At 47.5% G+C, this 19274-nt stretch overlaps 2 protein-coding genes across 3 annotated transcripts; both read left to right on the forward strand.

The window, feature by feature from the left end:
- Positions 1–637: 637 nt before the first annotated feature.
- Positions 638–3825, forward strand: rpl35a (ribosomal protein L35a). Its single transcript, XM_041045835.1, has 5 exons — positions 638–713; positions 1956–1992; positions 2303–2455; positions 3082–3226; positions 3734–3825. The coding sequence occupies exons 2-5, from the start codon at positions 1982–1984 to the stop codon at positions 3755–3757; spliced, it is 333 nt and encodes a 110-aa protein (XP_040901769.1). The 5' UTR covers positions 638–713; positions 1956–1981; the 3' UTR covers positions 3758–3825.
- Positions 3826–4893: 1068 nt separating this feature from the next.
- Positions 4894–18133, forward strand: abcc5 (ATP-binding cassette, sub-family C (CFTR/MRP), member 5). Of its 2 annotated transcripts, none has more exons than XM_041046432.1 (30): positions 4894–5003; positions 6035–6200; positions 8204–8313; positions 8404–8559; positions 8721–8865; positions 9159–9392; positions 9492–9665; positions 9761–9908; positions 9988–10136; positions 10384–10491; positions 10975–11138; positions 11557–11767; positions 11902–11973; positions 12066–12190; positions 12304–12376; positions 12498–12701; positions 12783–12926; positions 13012–13105; positions 13184–13353; positions 13485–13631; positions 13738–13867; positions 13965–14247; positions 14355–14541; positions 14627–14716; positions 14959–15148; positions 15251–15410; positions 15518–15596; positions 15805–15918; positions 16014–16178; positions 16384–18133. In XM_041046432.1, exons 2-30 carry the CDS (start codon positions 6096–6098, stop codon positions 16483–16485), a joined length of 4233 nt encoding a protein of 1410 aa, XP_040902366.1. In that variant the 5' UTR covers positions 4894–5003; positions 6035–6095; the 3' UTR covers positions 16486–18133. The 2 variants fall into 2 exon arrangements, with proteins under 2 accessions (XP_040902366.1, XP_040902367.1); XM_041046433.1 differs by having other exon boundaries at positions 6035–6194.
- The last annotated feature ends 1141 nt before the right edge of the window (positions 18134–19274 follow it).

Genomic DNA, 19274 nt, shown 5'->3' on the forward strand with positions numbered 1-19274 from the left:
TCCTATACAATCAGAAGATAAAGCTTCGTGAGGCGTCATGTTTGCATGGACACGTTATTTTTGTCTCAACAAAAGTTAAAAAATAGAAACTCTTTTTAGAAGTTAGTCCAACAAAAACATACTAATAATAATACAACAAGAAAAGAAATATAACTTACAAAAAAAGAGACATGCACAGCAATACTATGGAAGACAGGTGATAAACTGTTTATATATTCCTCATTGCTCAATGTAAATAACTTAATCTTGTTTTTGGTTCCTCAAAACACAAAGCATTAAACAGAAACAAAACTAAATGTAAATCGCACCTGAACAAAATGAAATGTGACAACGATAATTGTATGAATTATAGAAAAATAGATGCACAAATATAACGAAAAAAAAATTGTACAGTTTTTAACTGTTACGAAGATTTTATCCAATAACGAAAAATTATGTTGTGGATGGATTTTTTATATAATAATAATGATAATAATTATTGTTTAATTATTGTTGTTTGTTTCAAATGAATACGTTGAACCTATTAGTTTCATGAATTAAATACGGTATGGATAAAAACGGACATTAAAAGTGATTTACGGTTAAAACAAAGTGAGATTAAAAAATAGAAATAAAATCGTTTTGATCAGGCAGCTCCGCGGACACCTCTGTGCAAGACAATTACCCAGCATGCCTATAGGCCGTCCTTTTCCTCCATCTTCCCCGTACTGACGGTAAGAGCTCTACTATGTCAGGCCGAAACTTCTCATTTATTCTTTAATCTTCATTTTATATTTGACCGATCGTCACCGGCAGTTAACGGACACTGTGTCCTCTGGTCACCGGCCGGGTTGTGTCGGTGTGGGGTGAGTGATGGTGGAGATGCAGTGTGGATAGAGCTAGCAGCGGCTAACAGAGCGGAAGGCTGTCCAGGCTGAGGAGCTGCTGTCTAGAGTGGAATTAGCTTCACGTCCCAGTGTGTGTGGAGCGGAACTGGGGATTCGGTTCTGCCTCACGTCCCGGTCTGTGTGGAGCGGAGCCACGGAACAGGTTCTATTAAAGGCGGCGTTTAAAGCCGGTCCTTCCTGTGTCGGTGTGTTACCGAGGTTCCGCCGGTTAGTATTAGCACTTAGCATGTTTGCATTAGATGGTCACACCAGTGTTGGTGTCCGGGTGCAGGTTGAAGTGAACGGAACCGAGCAGCAGCTCAGCGGGTGCAACGGTCAAACACATTACCTGTGACGTCAGATGCACGTTACCTGTACTCTGACATGTCTGTGGACAGGTGTGTGTGTGTGAAACCAGGGCCTGGAATAACAAATGTGTGGAACCAATGAGGGGACTGGTTCTTATTCTGAATGAGAGGTTTGCAGCTCTACTGTACCGGGTTGTTCCTGTTTTGCTTCCTGTGATCTCATCTGTGTTGTCGAACTGTTGTAACAGAGTTTAGGCCTCAGCCAGTTCAGGTTTTACAGTCTGTGGTTCAGACTGAGTCAGACATGTCATTAACCTGCACTACGTTTGAGTCCAGAGAGTGTGGAGCTGTCTCAGGTGTTAATTGTGGATAAAGCCACCCTGTCCCTCCGGTGTGGATAAGTTTATAAATGACACAGCTTCTGGTATGTATGGAGTACAGGTGTCTGATCACCTGGCTGCTCTGGTTTTAGTTTCACCAGATGACTGTTAATGTCAGAGACAGTTCAGTTGGTTCTGCGTTGGTGTTTGGAACATTGTGTACCATCCTCTCAGATGCACCTGAACAGGTGCAACAGCTCAACAGCACCTGAACAGGTGCATCTGAGAGACACAGCAGATCCGACACAGACACAGCAGATCCGGTGATCACAGGACACAGTTTTCTGGTTTCTGTCAGAAATCACATCGAGTTTTCTGGAACCAGGACATGATGTGCAAACAAAGAACCAGGGACATTTTAATGTTGGTGCTTCATATTTTTTTTTTCTTTCTTTTTACAGGTGAACTCATCTGGAGAATACTGACGATGCCTGGAAGGTAAGCTGACTAGCTCACATCTCACCCGAGTGCATCCCCACACCTGTATTCAGCCTCAGTCTGCTGCCAGCTGTTATGCTGCTTTGATAAATTTGGTCACAGACGGTCTCAGTCCTACTGGACTCTGATCAGCCTCAGATTGTCCTGACCCCGTCTTCAGTGTGAGTTCAGATGATCTGCTGAATTCACCGGCTGAAAACGGAGGATCTAGTCCTTCAAAGATCCGACTGATCATTTTTGTCAGCAGCTTTGTTTGAGTTGAGGTTGAGAGTCACAGCTGCCCGATCTCTGACTCTGTCTCATTGCTCAGACTGTGGAGTAAGGCCATCTTCACCGGCTACAAGCGTGGCCTGAGGAACCAGCGTGAGCACACAGCTCTCCTGAAGCTGGAGGGATGTTACACCAGAGACGAGGTCGACTTCTACCTGGGCAAACGCTGCGCATACGTCTACAAGGCCAAGAAGTAAGACATCGTCACTCACCTGCATCACAACTCTTACAGTCAGAATTATGATCTGTAGTTTTTATTTTTAAAGGGTAAAGAATCTGTTGAATTAAAACCTTAAATGTGTTCAGCTTCCTCTACTAATTACAGCTACGCTAGCAAGATGTTCAAAATGTCAAGTGTCTGGAAGAAGCTCCAGATATGTGAAGCTGAACCGTCCCCAAAGAAAAACAAACACGTGGCGGTTATTTCCACCTGTAACACTGAGATGAACGATGATCTGTTATAACGCTCGTATTTAAGCCTGTTTTCACAGAAAACAGGCTTCATCCAATCACGTCCAGCTGTTCTGTGTGGGTTGTGTGTTGTATGTGTGATCACTGGTCAGTGGGAATCTCCCAGGTGTTTGACTCACTGTGACTTATAATGTTGCTCTGTTCATTGAGTCACTGGACCATTAAAACTCAGTCAGCTTCAGAATGAATATTTATGCTACACTGATATGAACACATGAAACTACATAATCATAATCAGCCTGTGGATTCTGTGTCTGACCCCACCCAGCCGGTGCGCCCCACATTATAAATGAAACGCATCTGTGTGTTGTAGGTATGGTAAGTTATTGGTATGGTTTCTCTCTGCAGGAACACAGTGACGCCGGGTGGTAAACCCAACAAGACCAGAGTGATCTGGGGAAAGGTGACCCGGGCTCACGGAAACAGCGGGATGGTCCGAGCCAAGTTCAGCAGCAACCTGCCAGCTAAAGCCATCGGACACAGAATCAGAGTGGTGAGTCAGTGACCAGTAAAGATCAATAAGTTGTTGTTTTTTTTTAATAGATGAGTAGAATAGTTTTCCAGATTTTCCATGGTCTCTGATTGGACCTGATTTTACGGTCTGTTCAAGTGATCATATTCTTTAAGTTTCTGTCAGTGAAGTTTACCTAGTTTCGTCTCACCTGGCTGTTGTCCTGAGGTCACCATGTTTTAACACTGGGGACGGGTCATTGATCGGCGCGTTACAGGCCACAGAATCTGAGCCATGAATGAAGCGTTGAACAGGTCAGGTGGTTGTACCTGCCGGAGAAATAGGTTACAGCCAGATGGCAACAGCTTCATGGTCCAGGCGATCCACGACAGATGTTAGTTACCCAGTGAACCCCCAGAGCCAGACGAAGTGTTGCTGTAGTTGTCTGCATTAAACCGCCTCCCCTGCTGCTCTCAGATATTGGATTGAACATGTGAATGCTGCTCTTTTATTGTGACAGTTGCTGATGTGACTTCCTGTGTGTTTCAGATGATGTATCCCTCTCGAGTGTGAAGAGGAGCCGTCGTCTCTGCTGATGTGGATGTTGTTTGTACAGAAACAATAAAATGATCAGGTCCAAACCTGCTGCAGCGTCGCTTTGTTTTTCTAAAGTGAAACCACATCGTTTTACATCATGTTGTGTTTAACAGTGTGAGTCTGCAGAACTCAGATAATTCACTGCAGTCAAAGCTCTGATATCACACAATAACAATGTGACTGAGTACTAAACAGGAAAAGATTCCTGTGACTGTCACACAGTCAGATATTATATCACTAGATTATCCTCATGTGTAATGAATCCGCTGATCATTTCCTCCATCGATTGTTTGGTTTGGAAAACAAGAAAACAGAAATTTTGCCACAGTAACTCAGGGCATAAAAATGATCAGAAAATTAATTTCAGTCATTAAAATAATGAAAAGGAAAAAAGCAAGTACTCACTTTTCAGAAGCTTCAAAAAGTCCTGAACGAGATGAACCTGCGGGTCCACCAGCTGCTCCGCAGCGCTTTTACTGAGCAGTGTCTCAGGAAACTGGAAACAGGAGGGCTGTCCTTTTAACTGTGTCCGTGGCCTCAGCAGCTTCACCACAATTAACACCAGCCAACAGCAGGGGGCAGTACAGCATGCTGGAGGCGAGCAGACGACTTGTACCCTGAGCTGCATCTTGCAGGCACAACCTCCTGTCACATATTTGTTCTTAAATGAATCTAATTCAAACACACTGTACAAAGTGTATAAAACAACCGACACAGCTGGGCTCCGACATGAAACCGGGACTGTCACTGACCCACCTTTACCTCACCATGTGACAATTTGAACACCTGTGTACTTCCAGTCCAGGTGTCTAACCTGACGGGAAATGATCTTGTTCCTGAAACAGGCTCTGGAGCCCATAGACCTGAGTAATAAATATGAGGCGTCTGGGGACGTTTCACTGTTTTTTTTATTTTATTTCATACAAGACCACAGCTGAACTCCCCTGTGGGCGCCTGTAGCCTGACAGACCTCACTGAGGGCTGAGACAACCCCATTCATGCGTCAATACTGACGTCATTACAGGGGGCGAGACAATTGGAGTGCGTGCGCCTCACGTCACGGCGGGACTCCCTTTCCCATGATGCCGCGCGCTATAGCTGCTGATGAGAGTCTGAGCTGCAGCTTCACGGAGGAGGAGTTGTTTACTGAGAACGGCGGACCTGAAGGAGGACAGGGAGGACAGAGAGCCTGTCCACATACCGCGGACACGCAGAAAGACAGGTGAGATAGACAGATAGGTGAACGGGTCTCCGACCAGCTGCCAGTTTCGCGGTTGTATTTCCTGTCTGATGTTCAGAGCTCGAGGACAGTTTGTTTTATAACATCACATGCTTTTATTCTGAAAAGTCTTATTCTGAGTTACTCTTTTATTCTGGAAGGTTCTTCTATTCTGGAGGGTTTTCTTCATGTTTTTATACTGTGGTGTGTTTTCCCGTAATCTAGCTGCACTTCTCTGTACTGCAGTATTTCTGTAATACTCATTACTCTGTGTACTTTGTGTACTCTGGATCTGGATCTGTGGCGTATTCGTCCTGTGTTCATCACTGATTCTGAGTCTGTGATCCGGGTTGTGACCTGGCTCGGGTTCCTGACCTAAGTCTGGTCCAGGTTCATTGTCTGCAGGTGTTTGTTGTGCAGACAAGATGTGGCCCGTTACTGAGGGCAGAGCTGAGTTACCTGTGAGTGCAGGGAGGGACGAGGCGTCCTGAGGACCCTGTAGACTGACCAGACCCTGACCCAGCTCTCATGTTCCTTCCTGTGGTGAGACAGACAAGCAGACTGAGAGAGAGAGACAGATGGACAGACTCTGATGCAGCTTACAGTGAGGAATACTAGACTGGCCACAGCAGACTGGTGGGGGGGGCAATGTCCACTGCTGGTTTTAATCCCTGGGGAGGTGTGTGTGTGAGTTTGGTGTGTCTATGTGTGTGTTGGGGGCCACAGCCTGGAAACCAGACCACACATCCCTCAGGTTGCTCTGCTGGACCTCGTTGTCCAACTTCCTCCCATAAGCATCTGTCCCGCACCCTCACCTCTTCAGTAGGTCTCTGCCCCCCTCCCTCCCTGAACGCCGTCTTCCTGTTCAGCCTCAGCGTGTCCCTGAGTCTCAGCAGCTTCCTGTGACTGTAGGTGGGAGCGAGGAGCATGTGCTAAAATCTTCTCATGATGTTTGCGGGTGTTTTCCAAACCAGAGACCAGGATCTCATGTCCCTGTTGTATCTGACTCTGTCTCTGTTTGTGGTTCTGTTCAGACTTTGTCAGACTTTGAGGAAGGGGGGTCCGAGGTCACAGCTCCATGTGGTCTGATAGAAGATGAGAGAACATGACTTTGGACAGAGCGAGCCGGGGTCTCTACAACCCTCCTGCAGCACTCTGCCGGGGTCAGAGGTCACACTGCACCAGGACGTCAAGGTCAAGGTGAGAACATCCACATCCAGGTGTTTTGTTTGCACAGTCCAACCAATGGTTTCTCATTGGTCCACTAACGTCCACTACAGGTGGAGGTAACACTGTAAGATGGAAAAAAGCTAACAGCAGGTAAACATGGAGATGAACATCACTGTGTCTCAGTTAAACACAACAACTGACAAAGCAATTAAAACATAAAAGTAAAGAGAATCAAGTAAAACTAGAACAGAGCCTGAAATTAGAACCATAACAGGAGTGAAGTGACTGAACCGACAGTTTGAGGCGTTCAGGTTTCACACAGCTGTTGGCATGTCCTCAGTGGCAGTTGCCACAGCAACCAAGGTCGTAAAGATATGATGAAGGGAGTGAACACGTTACAGCACGCGGGCCCTTCAGCTCTGGGACACACTGTCCTCCCTTGGGAAAGTATCACAAATACAACAACGTGATTTAATGTTTAGGATTTGTATGGATGGTGCTGTGGTCCCATGTAAGGGCTTAAATACAGCAAGATGAGCTTCACAATTGGGTGGCATTACACAGAGTTAACTTGTATTGCTCATCTTTTCAATAAAAGCTTCTGCTGAAGAAATCTGGGTCTCCTTCTTCCATCACGGGTTAAACAGCTCACGAGGTTTCAGACAGATTTAGACATAATGACACATATTAAATATGGAGGAGATAAATGAAGATAAAGAGGAAATAGAGGGAAAAGAAGATAAATGCAGATGAAGAAAACAGAAAAGATTGAAAAAGAGAAGCCTAAAGAAAGAAGAGATAAAGAAAGATAAAAAGATAAATGAGGGTAAAGAGGACGAAGTGAACCTGCAGCCTCCTCACATCATTTCTTTGTTTACATAATGAAGCCCCGCCTCCTACGATGCTGAGGGGAATCCAGCTCTCTGATTGGCTGAGGCTGAGGAGCTGCAAGGCTTGTGATTGGCTGATGCTGTGTGAATGGATGTGATGAGAGAGAGTGTGTGTGTGAGAGAGCATCATGAGGCAGCAAACGTGAGTTCTGCACGTGCTCAGTCGATGAGAGGACACACGTTTATTGTCTCACTGTCTTTGTGAGGACACTCATTGATATAAAGCATTCCGCAGCCCCTTACCTGAACCTAAACCTGGTTCTAACCTGAACCCTAAAACCAGGTGTGAACCCTCAAACAGCCCTTTGAAGTTGTGAGGTCTGGACAAAATGTCCTCTCAACAATGGTTTAGAACCAAATTTGTCCACACAACAGGAAGACGTATACACACACACACACACACACACATACACATGTGTGGGACGGACCCAGTTTGACCAGTGAGTTACTGGTCAGATGGGCGAGCAATGTGACCATCATGTTTGTTCCGCCTCTGAATACTACAGTACCCATGAGCCTCGGCTCCTGCTGCCATGGAGACAACAGTCAGAGCTGTGAATCAGAGCAGTGGAGATTAAAGATAACTTATCAAGAATAATTTCCCTCCAAACGCAGTGACAACGTATGTATGTTAAAATAAGGTTTAACCTGTGTGTGTTTTATTTTTAACATATTTATCGCCATTGAAACACATCACCTCAGTCAAAACAAAACACACGGTATCTGCACTGTGTGTGTGACAGCTGCATCAGTCAATCGACAGACAACAGTTATCAAATATTTTTATGATCAAATAATCGTTTCATTCACTTCAGTCAAAAATGTCAGATGATGATGATGATTGTTTGTGTTTTCTCAGAGATGCTGTGTTCTTTATCAGAGAGGACAGAGACGTCACTTGTCCTTGTCTAGTCCTTGTCCTTCTGGTCTCTGAAGTTAGTTCTTTATGACTCTGGCTGTGTGTTTGGGCTCGTTGTCCTGCTGCAGGATGGATCTGGGACCATCAGACTCCTCCTGATTGGACTGATGATGAAGAACCTGAACATCATGTGATGTGTACATTTGACCTGTGCCCCCAGATGTTCGCGTATCATGTATTCATAATCTGCTGCTTGTTTGATGAATGTGTGTGTGTGTGGTCAGGGTGCGCTGGGTGTGTGTGACGACAGATCAGCTAGTTTCCGTGGTAAAGAGCTGGAGGAGGGCGGAGCTGAAGACAAAAACCAGAGCAAAGCAGGTGGAGAGAATGACAGGTAACACACACACACACACACACGCGCGCACACACACAGCGTAAACACACACTACAAACACACTGCTCAGGTGCGTTTGTGTCTCCTCAGGTGTGATCATCCTGTCGACAGCGCAGGTCTTTTCTCCTTCATGACGTTTCACTGGCTGACTCCTCTCGCTGTGCACGCTCGCAAGAAAGGGCAGCTCCTATTGGACGACATTTGGCCCGTGTCACACAGGGAGGGTTGCCACGACAACAGCCTCAGGTAACTTTTCAAAGAGTAACTCTGCACTGCATGCACCTTCGGCGTTTTAATGTTGTAACAATGTGGAGACAGTTTTACATACTTAATATTCCACTGAATAAATTAATATTATACGACGGCTGCATATCATATAAGCATAATGTACATTTTTTTATTCTCAGGTTGGCGTCTCTGTGGGAGGAGGAGCAGAGGTCAAAGGGCAGTGAGGCATCTCTGTGTTCGGTTGTTTGGTCTTTCTGTCGGACTCGTCTCCTCCTCTCCATCCTCTGTCTGACCGTCACACAGCTGGCTGGATTCAGTGGGCCAGTGAGTTAGGACCAGTTCAACCAGTATGACCAGTGGCACCAGTATGACTAGTATGATCAGCACAACCACTATGACTCATGTGGCTCTGTGAGTCAAACCAGTAAGACCAATAAGACCAGTGAGATTAGTATAATTGGCTCGTACATTAGTGTAACCACAAAAACCAGAACGTAGTAAGTCCAGCAACAAGTAAGAGCAGTATACAAAGTATATCATTACTACCAGAAGGACCAGTAAGACCAGTCTCACCAGTACCAGCAGTAATAAAGCGGTGATGTCCTCCCGTCCTCCAGGCGTTCGTGGTGAAGCGTCTGCTGGAGTACACCCAGCAGGAGGAGCCAGACCTGGGCTACGGTCTGTTGCTGGTGCTGGGTCTCCTCACCACGGAGCTTATACGGTCCTGGTCCCTGGCTCTGACCTGGGCCCTGAACTACAGAACCGGATCCAGGCTGAGAGGGGCCATCCTCAGCCTGGCCTTCAGCAAGATCCTCCGCCTCCGCAGCGTCAGGGACAAGTCCATGGGACAGGTTCATTTAAATTCCAAAAACTTGATTGACAAATAGCGAACTGTGTGAGTCCTGACATTCATTACTGTTTGTCTGTGCCCTGTGCCCCCCCCCCCTCAGTTGGTGAACATGTGTTCCAGTGATGGTCAGAGGATGTTTGAAGCAGCAGCAGTGGGCAGTCTCTTGGCAGGAGGCCCCCTTGTGGCCGTCCTTGGTGTGGCCTACAACCTGTTCATACTGGGACCAACTTCTCTACTGGGATCAGCTGTCTTCATCCTTTTCTACCCCACTATGGTCAGTAGCTGTCAGATCTTTGAGATGAGGTGATGTACCTGTAGAATCTAAGATTTCCATCTCACTGGGCTTATTGATCCTGATTTTCTGATCAGATGTTCAGCTCCAGACTGACTGCGTACTTCAGGAGGAAGGGCGTGGCCGTGACCGACCGACGAGTCCAGAAGATGAACGAGATTCTCAGCTGCATCAAGTTCATCAAGATGTACGCCTGGGTCAAAGCCTTCTCCCAGGACGTCCGCCGTACGTACACTCACCTGATGGGCCTGTCACCATAGTAACACAGGTGCACACCGCTAATGACCCCTGTGTTCTCCCTCAGGTATCCGTGAGGAGGAGCGCAGGATTCTCGAACTCACGGGTTACTTTCAGAGCATCACAGTGGGCGTGGCTCCCATTGTGGTGGTCATCGCCAGTGTTGTAACCTTCTCCACCCATATGTTGCTAGGATACGACCTGACAGCCGCTCAGGTATCACACTCAGAGTTGGTACTAGTCCATGCTAAGCTAGCTGTAATTTCTTTTGCCTTCTTTTAGCATTACAGCAGGTTAGCTGCTGACCTCTTTCTTTATATCTGTTAGCAATTGTTCACTTTAGAAACTATAGAAAGCTGCCGCTAACCGTTAGCACTGTAGCAGGCTGCAGCTAAGTGTCAGGAGTTGACCCCCCTCCGCTGTTGCGTGTTTGCTAACAGACGTTTCCTTTCTCTGTCTTCAGGCCTTCACTGTGGTGACAGTGTTTAACGCCATGACCTTTGCCCTGAAGGTCACTCCGTTTTCTGTCAAGTCTCTGTCTGAAGCGTCAGTTGCCGTGGAGAGATTCAAGGTGTAACAGAACGACTCAGCACACCTGAACACAAACTTACAGGAGATACCTTCCTGCTGATGAACCTTTAAACCTGTTTAAACCAGCCTACCTACCTGTTTACCTTACTACTTTCCTATGTACCTTCCTTTCTACCTACCTACCTACATTCTTACGCTACTTCCTACCTTTCTCCTTATTTACATAAGGTACTGACATATGTCCATTGGTCCAGATTGTTGTGTTGAGGTTGGAGGGTTCAGCTGTTCCCTGGCTGTTGGGCCGATAGATAAATGAGTAGTTGGGTGAATGAACAGGAGGATGGATGGATGAATAGACTGATTTGGATGGATGGAATGAGCTGAGTGGGCAGAAATAAAACAAAGCTGATGTGTTTGTGCAGTTTGTTCTGAGGAAGTTTCAGCCAAAAGCAAATCCCAGTGACACTGAATGGCTCTTCCGCCAGCTTGATGTGGTCTGACCTGTCTGCCTCTGTCTCCTCAGAGTCTCTTCCTGTTGCCAGAGGTTGAGAGTGTCCGACCGTTACCTGGTGATCCTCAGGTTGCTGTGGAGATGTGTGGGGCCAGTCTGGCGTGGGAGGCGGGCGGGCAGAGTGCTCAGCCCAGTCCGTGTGTCCGAACAGCTGGCAGACTCCGATACAGGGACAGGTAAACTCACTTTTACTGCATCTGTGCTCAAAAATCATTCACTTATACCTTATTTACCACACATCCTGTGTATATTATGAAAACTCATAAGTTCTGCTGCTTTTAATTTTCAAATTTCTGTAGTTACTCAAACTCAGAAACCTGACCTGGCCCCAGACTTCTGAATTACTGCCCACTTCTACAGTTAGTTCAGTTATCCAGACAGAATGAAGTTAAACTACCAGTGAGTTCGGTCTGATTGTCAGGCTCTCTGGTAAATTATTATTAGATCTTGAACAAGGATGACATCTAGAGGTGCTAAGTGACAGACCACAGTCAGCCGGCCCAGTCCACGGTGTACATGCTGCTTCAGAGGGACACACATACCAAACTGCTCCTGCAGTGGAACAGGAGCTAAACTGTGTGTGGTGATCTTCAGGTGCAGAGGCAGAGGTCCTGTTCTCCAGGAGGAGGAGGACGAGGAGCAGGAGGAGGTGACTGGCTCCCTGCTGAGAGGAGGAGGAGGAGGAGGAGATGTGGCCTCAAGCCCAGAGGAAGAGGAGGAGATATGTCCTCCCCTCCTATCTGTCCCTCCTGTCTCACCACGCCTTCAGAGCACCCTGCAATGCATCAACCTGAGTGTCCAACAGGTAGACCCACGATTGTCTGTCTGTCTCTCTCTGTCTCTCTGACTGACTCTTTGTCTCTCTGGCTGACTGACTCTTTGTCTCTCTGGCTGACTGTCTGTCTGACTGTCTCTTTCTCGGTCCGTCTGTTTGTCCAGGGGAAGCTGGTCGGTGTGTGCGGCAGTGTCGGCAGTGGGAAAACCTCCCTGATCTCTGCCATCTTAGGACAGGTGACAGGTTACCTCCACCTCTGAAGCCACAGTTCACCACCACTACTTCTGGGGTAATGAATGATATTGATTATTGATCGGTGTATTGACAGATGACTGTGCTGGAGGGCAGTGTTGCTGTCAGAGGAAGGCTGGCCTATGTGGCTCAGCAGGCCTGGATCCTGAATGCAACGCTGAGAGACAACATCCTGTTTGGACAGGAGTACCAGGAGGACAGGTGAGAGGGAGACACCTGAATGACAGATGTGGACATCCTGGAATCATTGGTCTGGTTTTGGGCCATGTTCCAGCCCCTAGATGACCAACCGTCTTTTCTGTCCGTCTGTGCAGGTATCAGTCCGTGCTGAGCACCTGCTGCCTCAGACCAGACCTCGCCCTGCTGCCCAGCGCCGACCTCACAGAGGTGACTCGTCCCGTTTGTACCTCAGTGTAGACAGTGCTCTAAACCTTTGACTCAGCGCTCAGTGTGAACATCTCAAAGAAATGACAACTCTCTGAGGACCTTCGTGTTTTTGTCCCATCAGATCGGGGAACGTGGTGCCAACCTGAGTGGTGGGCAGCGACAGCGAATCAGCTTAGCCCGTGCCCTTTACAGCGACCGGGACGTTTACATCCTGGACGACCCGCTCAGCGCCCTCGACGCCCACGTGGCCAACCACATCTTCCACAACGCCATCAAGAAGCAGCTTCGCCACAAGACTGTCATCTTCGTCACTCACCAGCTGCAGGTAAACGGCCTCCCGACAGGCACCGGAACGCTTTACTGCAAATGGTTACCGTGGAGACAACCTGTGTGTGTTTGTGTGCAGTACCTGGTGGACTGTGATGAGGTCATCCTGATGAGGGAGGGGAGTATAGTGGAGCAGGGTCACCATGACAACCTGATGAAACTGAATGGAGACTACACCGCCATGTTCAACCATTTCCAGCTGGGAGACACTCCGTACATAGAGGTACCTGTTTGTCCACCTGTCTCTCTCTCTCTCTCTCTGTCTCTCTCTGGTTGTCTATCTACCTGTCTCTCTCTCTGTCTCTCAGGCTCCCAGCAGGAAGCATGGCGGCTCTCAGAGGAAACCAGCTGACAGTAAACCAGGCTCAGTGAAGAAGAACGCACCGGTCACCAAGGACAATGGTAAGACAGACAACTGACACACATCTATTCTATTCTATTCTACTCTGGTTTTTACTGTTTGGTCATGTGACATTAAAGGGGAGGAGCAGCAGTGTGGGGGAGTGGCCTGGCCTGTGTTTCAGCGCTACATGACGGCATGTGGTGGATCCGCCTCCTGCCTGCTGATCCTGGTGGTGTTCGTTTTTAATGTGGGAAGCTCCGCCTTCTGCCAATGGTGGCTCAGCTACTGGATCAACCAGGGCAGTGGGGTGAGACTCTGCCCCTCAACGCCTTCCTGTTGCCTCCCCCTGTCTCCTTGCCCCCTCCTCTCTTTCAGCATCTGTCTTTGCTCTTTAACTCCGCCTCCTCCTGACTCCGCCATCTGTCCCGGTTTTTCCAGAACACCACAGTTACCCAGGGAAACAACTCCGCGGTGAGTGTCAGCATGAAGGACAATCCCATGATGCAACACTACGTCGCCATATACGCCTCCTCCATGGGAGTCATGCTGCTCTTCAAACTCATCAGAGGCATCGCCTTCGTTAAGGTGAACACGTCACACAGTCCTAATCACCTCAGAGACGTCCTGTTAAAATCTAACGGCTCTAACGAGCAAGATGGCGCTGAATCTTTTTTTGGTCACCTCTCTGCAGGGAACCCTGCGAGCCTCCTCCAAGCTGCATGACGAGCTCTTCCACAAGATCCTCCGCTGCCCCATGAAGTTCTTCGACACGACGCCCACAGGACGAATCCTCAACCGCTTCTCCAAGGACATGGATGAAGGTGAAAGACGGGACTACACTCCTGTCCGAGATGCTGTTCAGTATCTGACCGGGTCTTAGAAACTTCAGTGATAACTTATTTATATTTTTCTCTCCAGTCGACACCCGTCTGCCCTTCCAGGCTGAGATGTTCATCCAGAACGTGATCCTGGTCTTCTTCTGTTTGGGCGTCATCAGCTGTGTTTTCCCATGGTTCCTAGTGGCCGTGGGTCCTCTGGTCTTACTGTTTGCGGCACTTCACAGTGTCTCCAGGGTTTTCATCCGGGAACTGAAGCGTCTGGACAACATGACAACGTCGCCCCTCATGTCCCACATCACCTCCAGCATTCAGGGCCTGGCCACGCTGCAGGCCTACGGCAGGGGCCAGGGCTTCCTTAAAAGGTCTGGGTTGGAACCATAAAATGTGCAGAGTGGGGAACAGGCCATGATCCAGGACCTGCAACCACACCCTGGACTGCACAACCATACTGAACGTGTTATTGTTTCAGGTACCAGGTTCTGCTGGACCAGAACCAGGCTCCGTTCTACCTGTTCAACTGTGCGATGCGGTGGCTGGCAGTGCGCCTGGATGTCATCAGTGTGGCTTTGATCAGCCTCACCGCTCTGATGATGGTCCTCATGCACGGACAGATCCCTCCCGCCTACGCCGGCCTCGCCATCTCCTACGCCGTGCAGGTAACTTAAACCAAGATGTTTTACGTTTCCTGTGAGGAGGGCGCCTTCCAACACTGTGACAGTACCGTGTGTGTCCCTTCCTCAGTTAACAGGGTTGTTCCAGTTCACAGTCCGTTTGGCGTCTGAGACTGAAGCTCGATTCACCTCTGTGGAGAGAATCCATCACTACATCCAGGTACTGGGAACAGGTTCTTTGGACGAGTCTGGTTAAGGTCCTTTGTCTCCCTTCACTTTACATGGAAATGATGAACATTTGAATGTTGACTGTGTGCTAGTTAATATTTTAAATGTTTTCATCGGTACATGCTAACGTGTTATAATCAGCCATAAGTCTAACAGTTGACTTTGTGGTCTAACACACGTACCATGTAGCTGCAGCCTCCTGGGTCTCTGCATGACTCTGTGTCTGTGCCTCAGTCCCTGTCCCAGGAGGCCCCAGCCCGGGTCAAAGGTCAAGCCCCCCCGGCTGACTGGCCCCAACAGGGGGAGCTGGTGTTCAGGGAGGTGGAGATGAGGTACCAGGAGAACCTCCCATTGGTCTTGAACAGGATCTCCTGCACCATCAGGCCCAAAGAGAAGGTCGGCATTGTGGGCAGGACTGGGTCAGGTAGGACAGCATTCTGGGTCTCCACAGGTCAGGGATTTAGGATTTAGGAAGCCACTACTGTGGACAACATGTCACTCTGTCTTTCTGCCTGTCTGTGTGCAGGGAAGTCGTCTCTGGGCGTGGTCTTGTTCAGGCTGGTGGAGCGCTCTGGAGGATCCATCCTGATCGACGGCATCGACATCAGTGACATCGGACTGGCTGATCTCCGCAGTAAGCTGTCAATCATCCCCCAGGACCCGGTCCTGTTCAGTGGGACCGTCAGGTAGGAACACCCGAGAAGACCATGTGATGTTTACAGCTCATCAGAGGATGGAAGTTGTACGTGCAGCACATACATATAAGATCAGATCAGATCTGTGTGTGTTCCAGGTTTAATCTGGACCCCTTTAACCAGTACAGTGAGGAGCAGATCTGGGATTCTCTGGAGAGAAGTCACATGAAGGAGTGTGTGAGTACAGACTCAGACCATACAGCTCATAGTCATGTAGGAAAGAAAGAGTAAAACTTCCTCCTTCCTATTCTCAGAGGGAAGCACACGTTTCCTGATGGAGCCACAGATGAGTCTCATACCCGTTTGTCTGACTGACTGTCTGACTGACTGTCTGACAATAGTCCTTCTGTCTGTCTGCCTGTCTGTATGACTGTCTGTCTTCCAGGTGTCCCAGCTGCCCCTGAAGCTGGAGTCTGAGGTGGTGGAGAATGGAGAAAACTTCTCTGTGGGAGAGAGACAGCTGCTGTGTGTCGCCAGGGCTCTGCTGAGGCAGTGCAAGGTGAGAGACAGACAGGTTAACTCAGAAAGAGACAGACAGGTTAATGCCCCCCACCCTCCAGTTTCTGTCCTCTGATTCACTGGTTCTGGTCTCAGGTCCTGATCCTGGACGAGGCCACGGCGGCTATGGATGCTGAGACTGACGCTTTGATCCAGGAGACCATCAGGAGCTCGTTTCAGGACTGCACCACCCTGACCATCGCTCACCGCCTCCACACCGTCCTCGCCTCCGACCGTATCATGGTGCTCAACCAGGGACAGGTACAACACCACACCGACCAATAGGAGCTCAGCACCTGCACATGGTCATTTATCATATGTTGTGGCGTTTTAGAAAATGTTACATCTCTTCACGAGCAGACGTCTGGACCTGGACCTGGTTTCAATTTAGTCTTTTGATGAAACTCTTTTAAAAAAAGTAGACTGTAGAAGGTTAATAAAGTTTCCTTTGATGTGATTGGTCCAGGTGGTGGAGTTTGACGAGCCTTCCAAGCTTCTGGCCAATGAGAACTCTCGGCTGTGTTCGATGCTGGCTGCTGTGGAAAACAAGGTCTCTGTCCGAGGATGAAGAGGAAGGACGGAGGGCTGAGGACTGAGGTGGGGGTTCGGGGATACAGCAGGTCAAAGGTCAAGCAGTGACATTAGGTCAGCTCTGTCCCACTGATCCCGTTAAAACCAGTATAAACCATCAGATGAAGAACATTTACACAAACTAAAGGACTGATCTGAAGGTGCTGTTTCTGTTGCTGTACTGTATAGTTGAAACTTAAAGACAGAGCCTCTGCACAGAGTGACACTGGTGTCAGAGCTGCTCTGGTTATAGAATCTAGATCTGTATAAAGTCTATTCTGACCTCTGTTCAGTCTTTGATGTCTCATCATCATCTCACTGACTTAGCTGTTGCTTTTTTGCAACATTTTTTCGGTTTGTTGTGTGTTTTTGTGTGTCTTTATGGGCTGAATGAACCAGGTCTGTGGTTATTAATATTTTTAATGATTAGTTTCTAGTTATAAACATAGTCTGAGTGACTGTGGTGACCTGGCACGCTGTGATTGGATGTTTGGAGAGGGTTAGAAGGTCAAAGGACCAATCTGACATGATTTCCTTCTTTTGAAAAATTCTGTGAAATGTGAAAAGTCCAAAGCGGTTAATTTTCTGTCGCTGAAGTAATAATGACTACTGTAAATCACATGTAAACACACGTCGCACATGTAAGCATCAGATACTGATTTTCAGTCTTCCGTGTCCGGAGACTCAGGAGAATCAGGTCTGCATCGTGTCCAGGGGATCAACTCCTGTGGGTAATGCCTAGAGAAGTACAGGGTTGCAGTGCGTGTGTGTGTGAAAGCAGCTTTTATGCAGGAAGAACTTCAGTCTAAGTGAAGACCCCTAAACTAAGAAGTGCCGGATATGGGTGCACGGTCGCTGGGCTGAAATACATTTAGCACAGAGGCCTGAGCTTGCGGTGGAACATGCAGGCACGTAAACAAGCCTGTAAATAATCAAAACCCGGATGAAGAGTGAGATGCTGCTGTGTGTGTAAACAACAAGGCCTCGCAGACTGAGCTTCACTTTCACCTTAGGGCCACTTCAAACTCCAGAGCCTCGTTTTTCATTGATTTTTAACGTGGACTGAAACCTCAGGTGTGTCCTGCAGGTGTGTTACTCTTTCTTCTTCGCTCCTGTTTTTAAATGTGATGATTTCAGTCTGTAAACTGCTGTTTCTTTGTTTGAAATGTTTTTCTTCTGACTGTATTTTTGGTTTTTATCAGTGCTGCTGTAAAAACTCCCTGTGAAACCCTGACGATCTGAGATGATGCTTCTCTCTTTCTTTTCTTTGAAAAACCGGGAGACGTTTGTTTTTACAGCCTGGTTTCTATTTTGGTAGATGGACAGACTTGTCTCTGACCCGTCTGTCTGGTGTCCTATTTGTCCTCGTATCTCTGCAGCTTCACCACAGAGGAAGACGTCATCGTAACTGATGAACAGAGCTGCCAAAATAAAAGCCTGGTTGTGAAAACAGAATTTTCCTTGAAAGAGCTGAGTGAGGCTGAACTCTTAAAGAACCGGAGGAGGTGAAAGATTTTTCACATCAGCACCATTTTATATCACGTCTGATCAAACAGCCTTGTAGAAAAGTCAGTGTGCGTGTGTTTGCTGTGTTTTTCTAACAGCCTTATAGCATGACTTGACTGCCTTGTTAGCAGGGAAGGGGGGAGGGTATTGTCAATAAAACTATTTTAAGATTAAAGGTTTGTGGTGATTCCTGCTGTTTCTGTTCAGTTTAATAAAGTTTATATCCTGTATGTGTTCTGTATTTTCTATCCAGTGAGAGAAGTTTGAGGTTCGAGTGTAAAAGACTTCACATGTGTAGTTTTTTATTCCTGCTGATCATTTTCAGTCATCTGATTTCCTTCCTTTCAGGACAGGACATGCACAGATGTTGAGGGTAAATGGTTCTGTTGTGGTTTTTACAGCTGAGCTTGAGGCAGACGACGCACATCAGAACGGATCTTCATGCAAAAATCCTGCTGCAGTAAAAGTACAGAAAAATCAAAAATAAGTATTTTGTTTGCAGCACAGCCTTTATTAGATTCTGAGTTAATATTATGGGATGTTCATGTTATACATATCATATACATATCAATCAATCAACCAAACTTTATCTGTATAGCTTCTTCCATGCAAGTTAGTGCGGTTCAGACCGATGCAGATGAGATTTAAAACTGATAAAAATCTGATTCTAAAAGAGAGAGTAAAAAACTTTCAGACATTCAGGCAATAAAATAATAATCCAATAAAATAAAGCCTGGCTACAAAACTTTATAATCCGCAGCCAGGATTCGGGTTTGAAGGTTTAAAGGTGTGAACACTCTGCACGTCCACCAGGTAAGTGTCAGATTTACATTCCTCTGTGAACAGTGACTGTGTGCTTCATCCTGATTTACAAAATCCATTTCTGTCACCATGTTAAAGGATTTTAAACATTCCCAGTAAGAGACAGAACAGAGATCAGACTGTCCACAGACAGGCTCAGAGGGTCGTCCACTGACCACAGGTCTTCAGTTTGATCCCCGGCTCCTCGGGGCCACATGTTGACTTGCCCTTGAGCAAAGCACTGAGCTCTGATTGGCTCCTGATGGTCTGACCTGCAGCTCACTGCCATCGGTGTGTTTTACTGGCTCAGATAAATGATGATCTTACTAAATCTTCTCAGTCCAGGTTCACTAACAGACCAGCGTTAAATTAATTTGAATTAAATGAAGAGCCAGACCCTTCCTGTTGACCTTTGACCTGCTGCTGGTCTAATCAGCTCCACAGCGCCCCCCCTCCCCTCCCCTCCCCAACCCCCGGTCT

The sequence above is a fragment of the Toxotes jaculatrix genome, chromosome 9 (assembly GCF_017976425.1).
Source record: "Toxotes jaculatrix isolate fToxJac2 chromosome 9, fToxJac2.pri, whole genome shotgun sequence".
Classification (NCBI taxonomy): Eukaryota; Metazoa; Chordata; class Actinopteri; family Toxotidae; genus Toxotes; species Toxotes jaculatrix.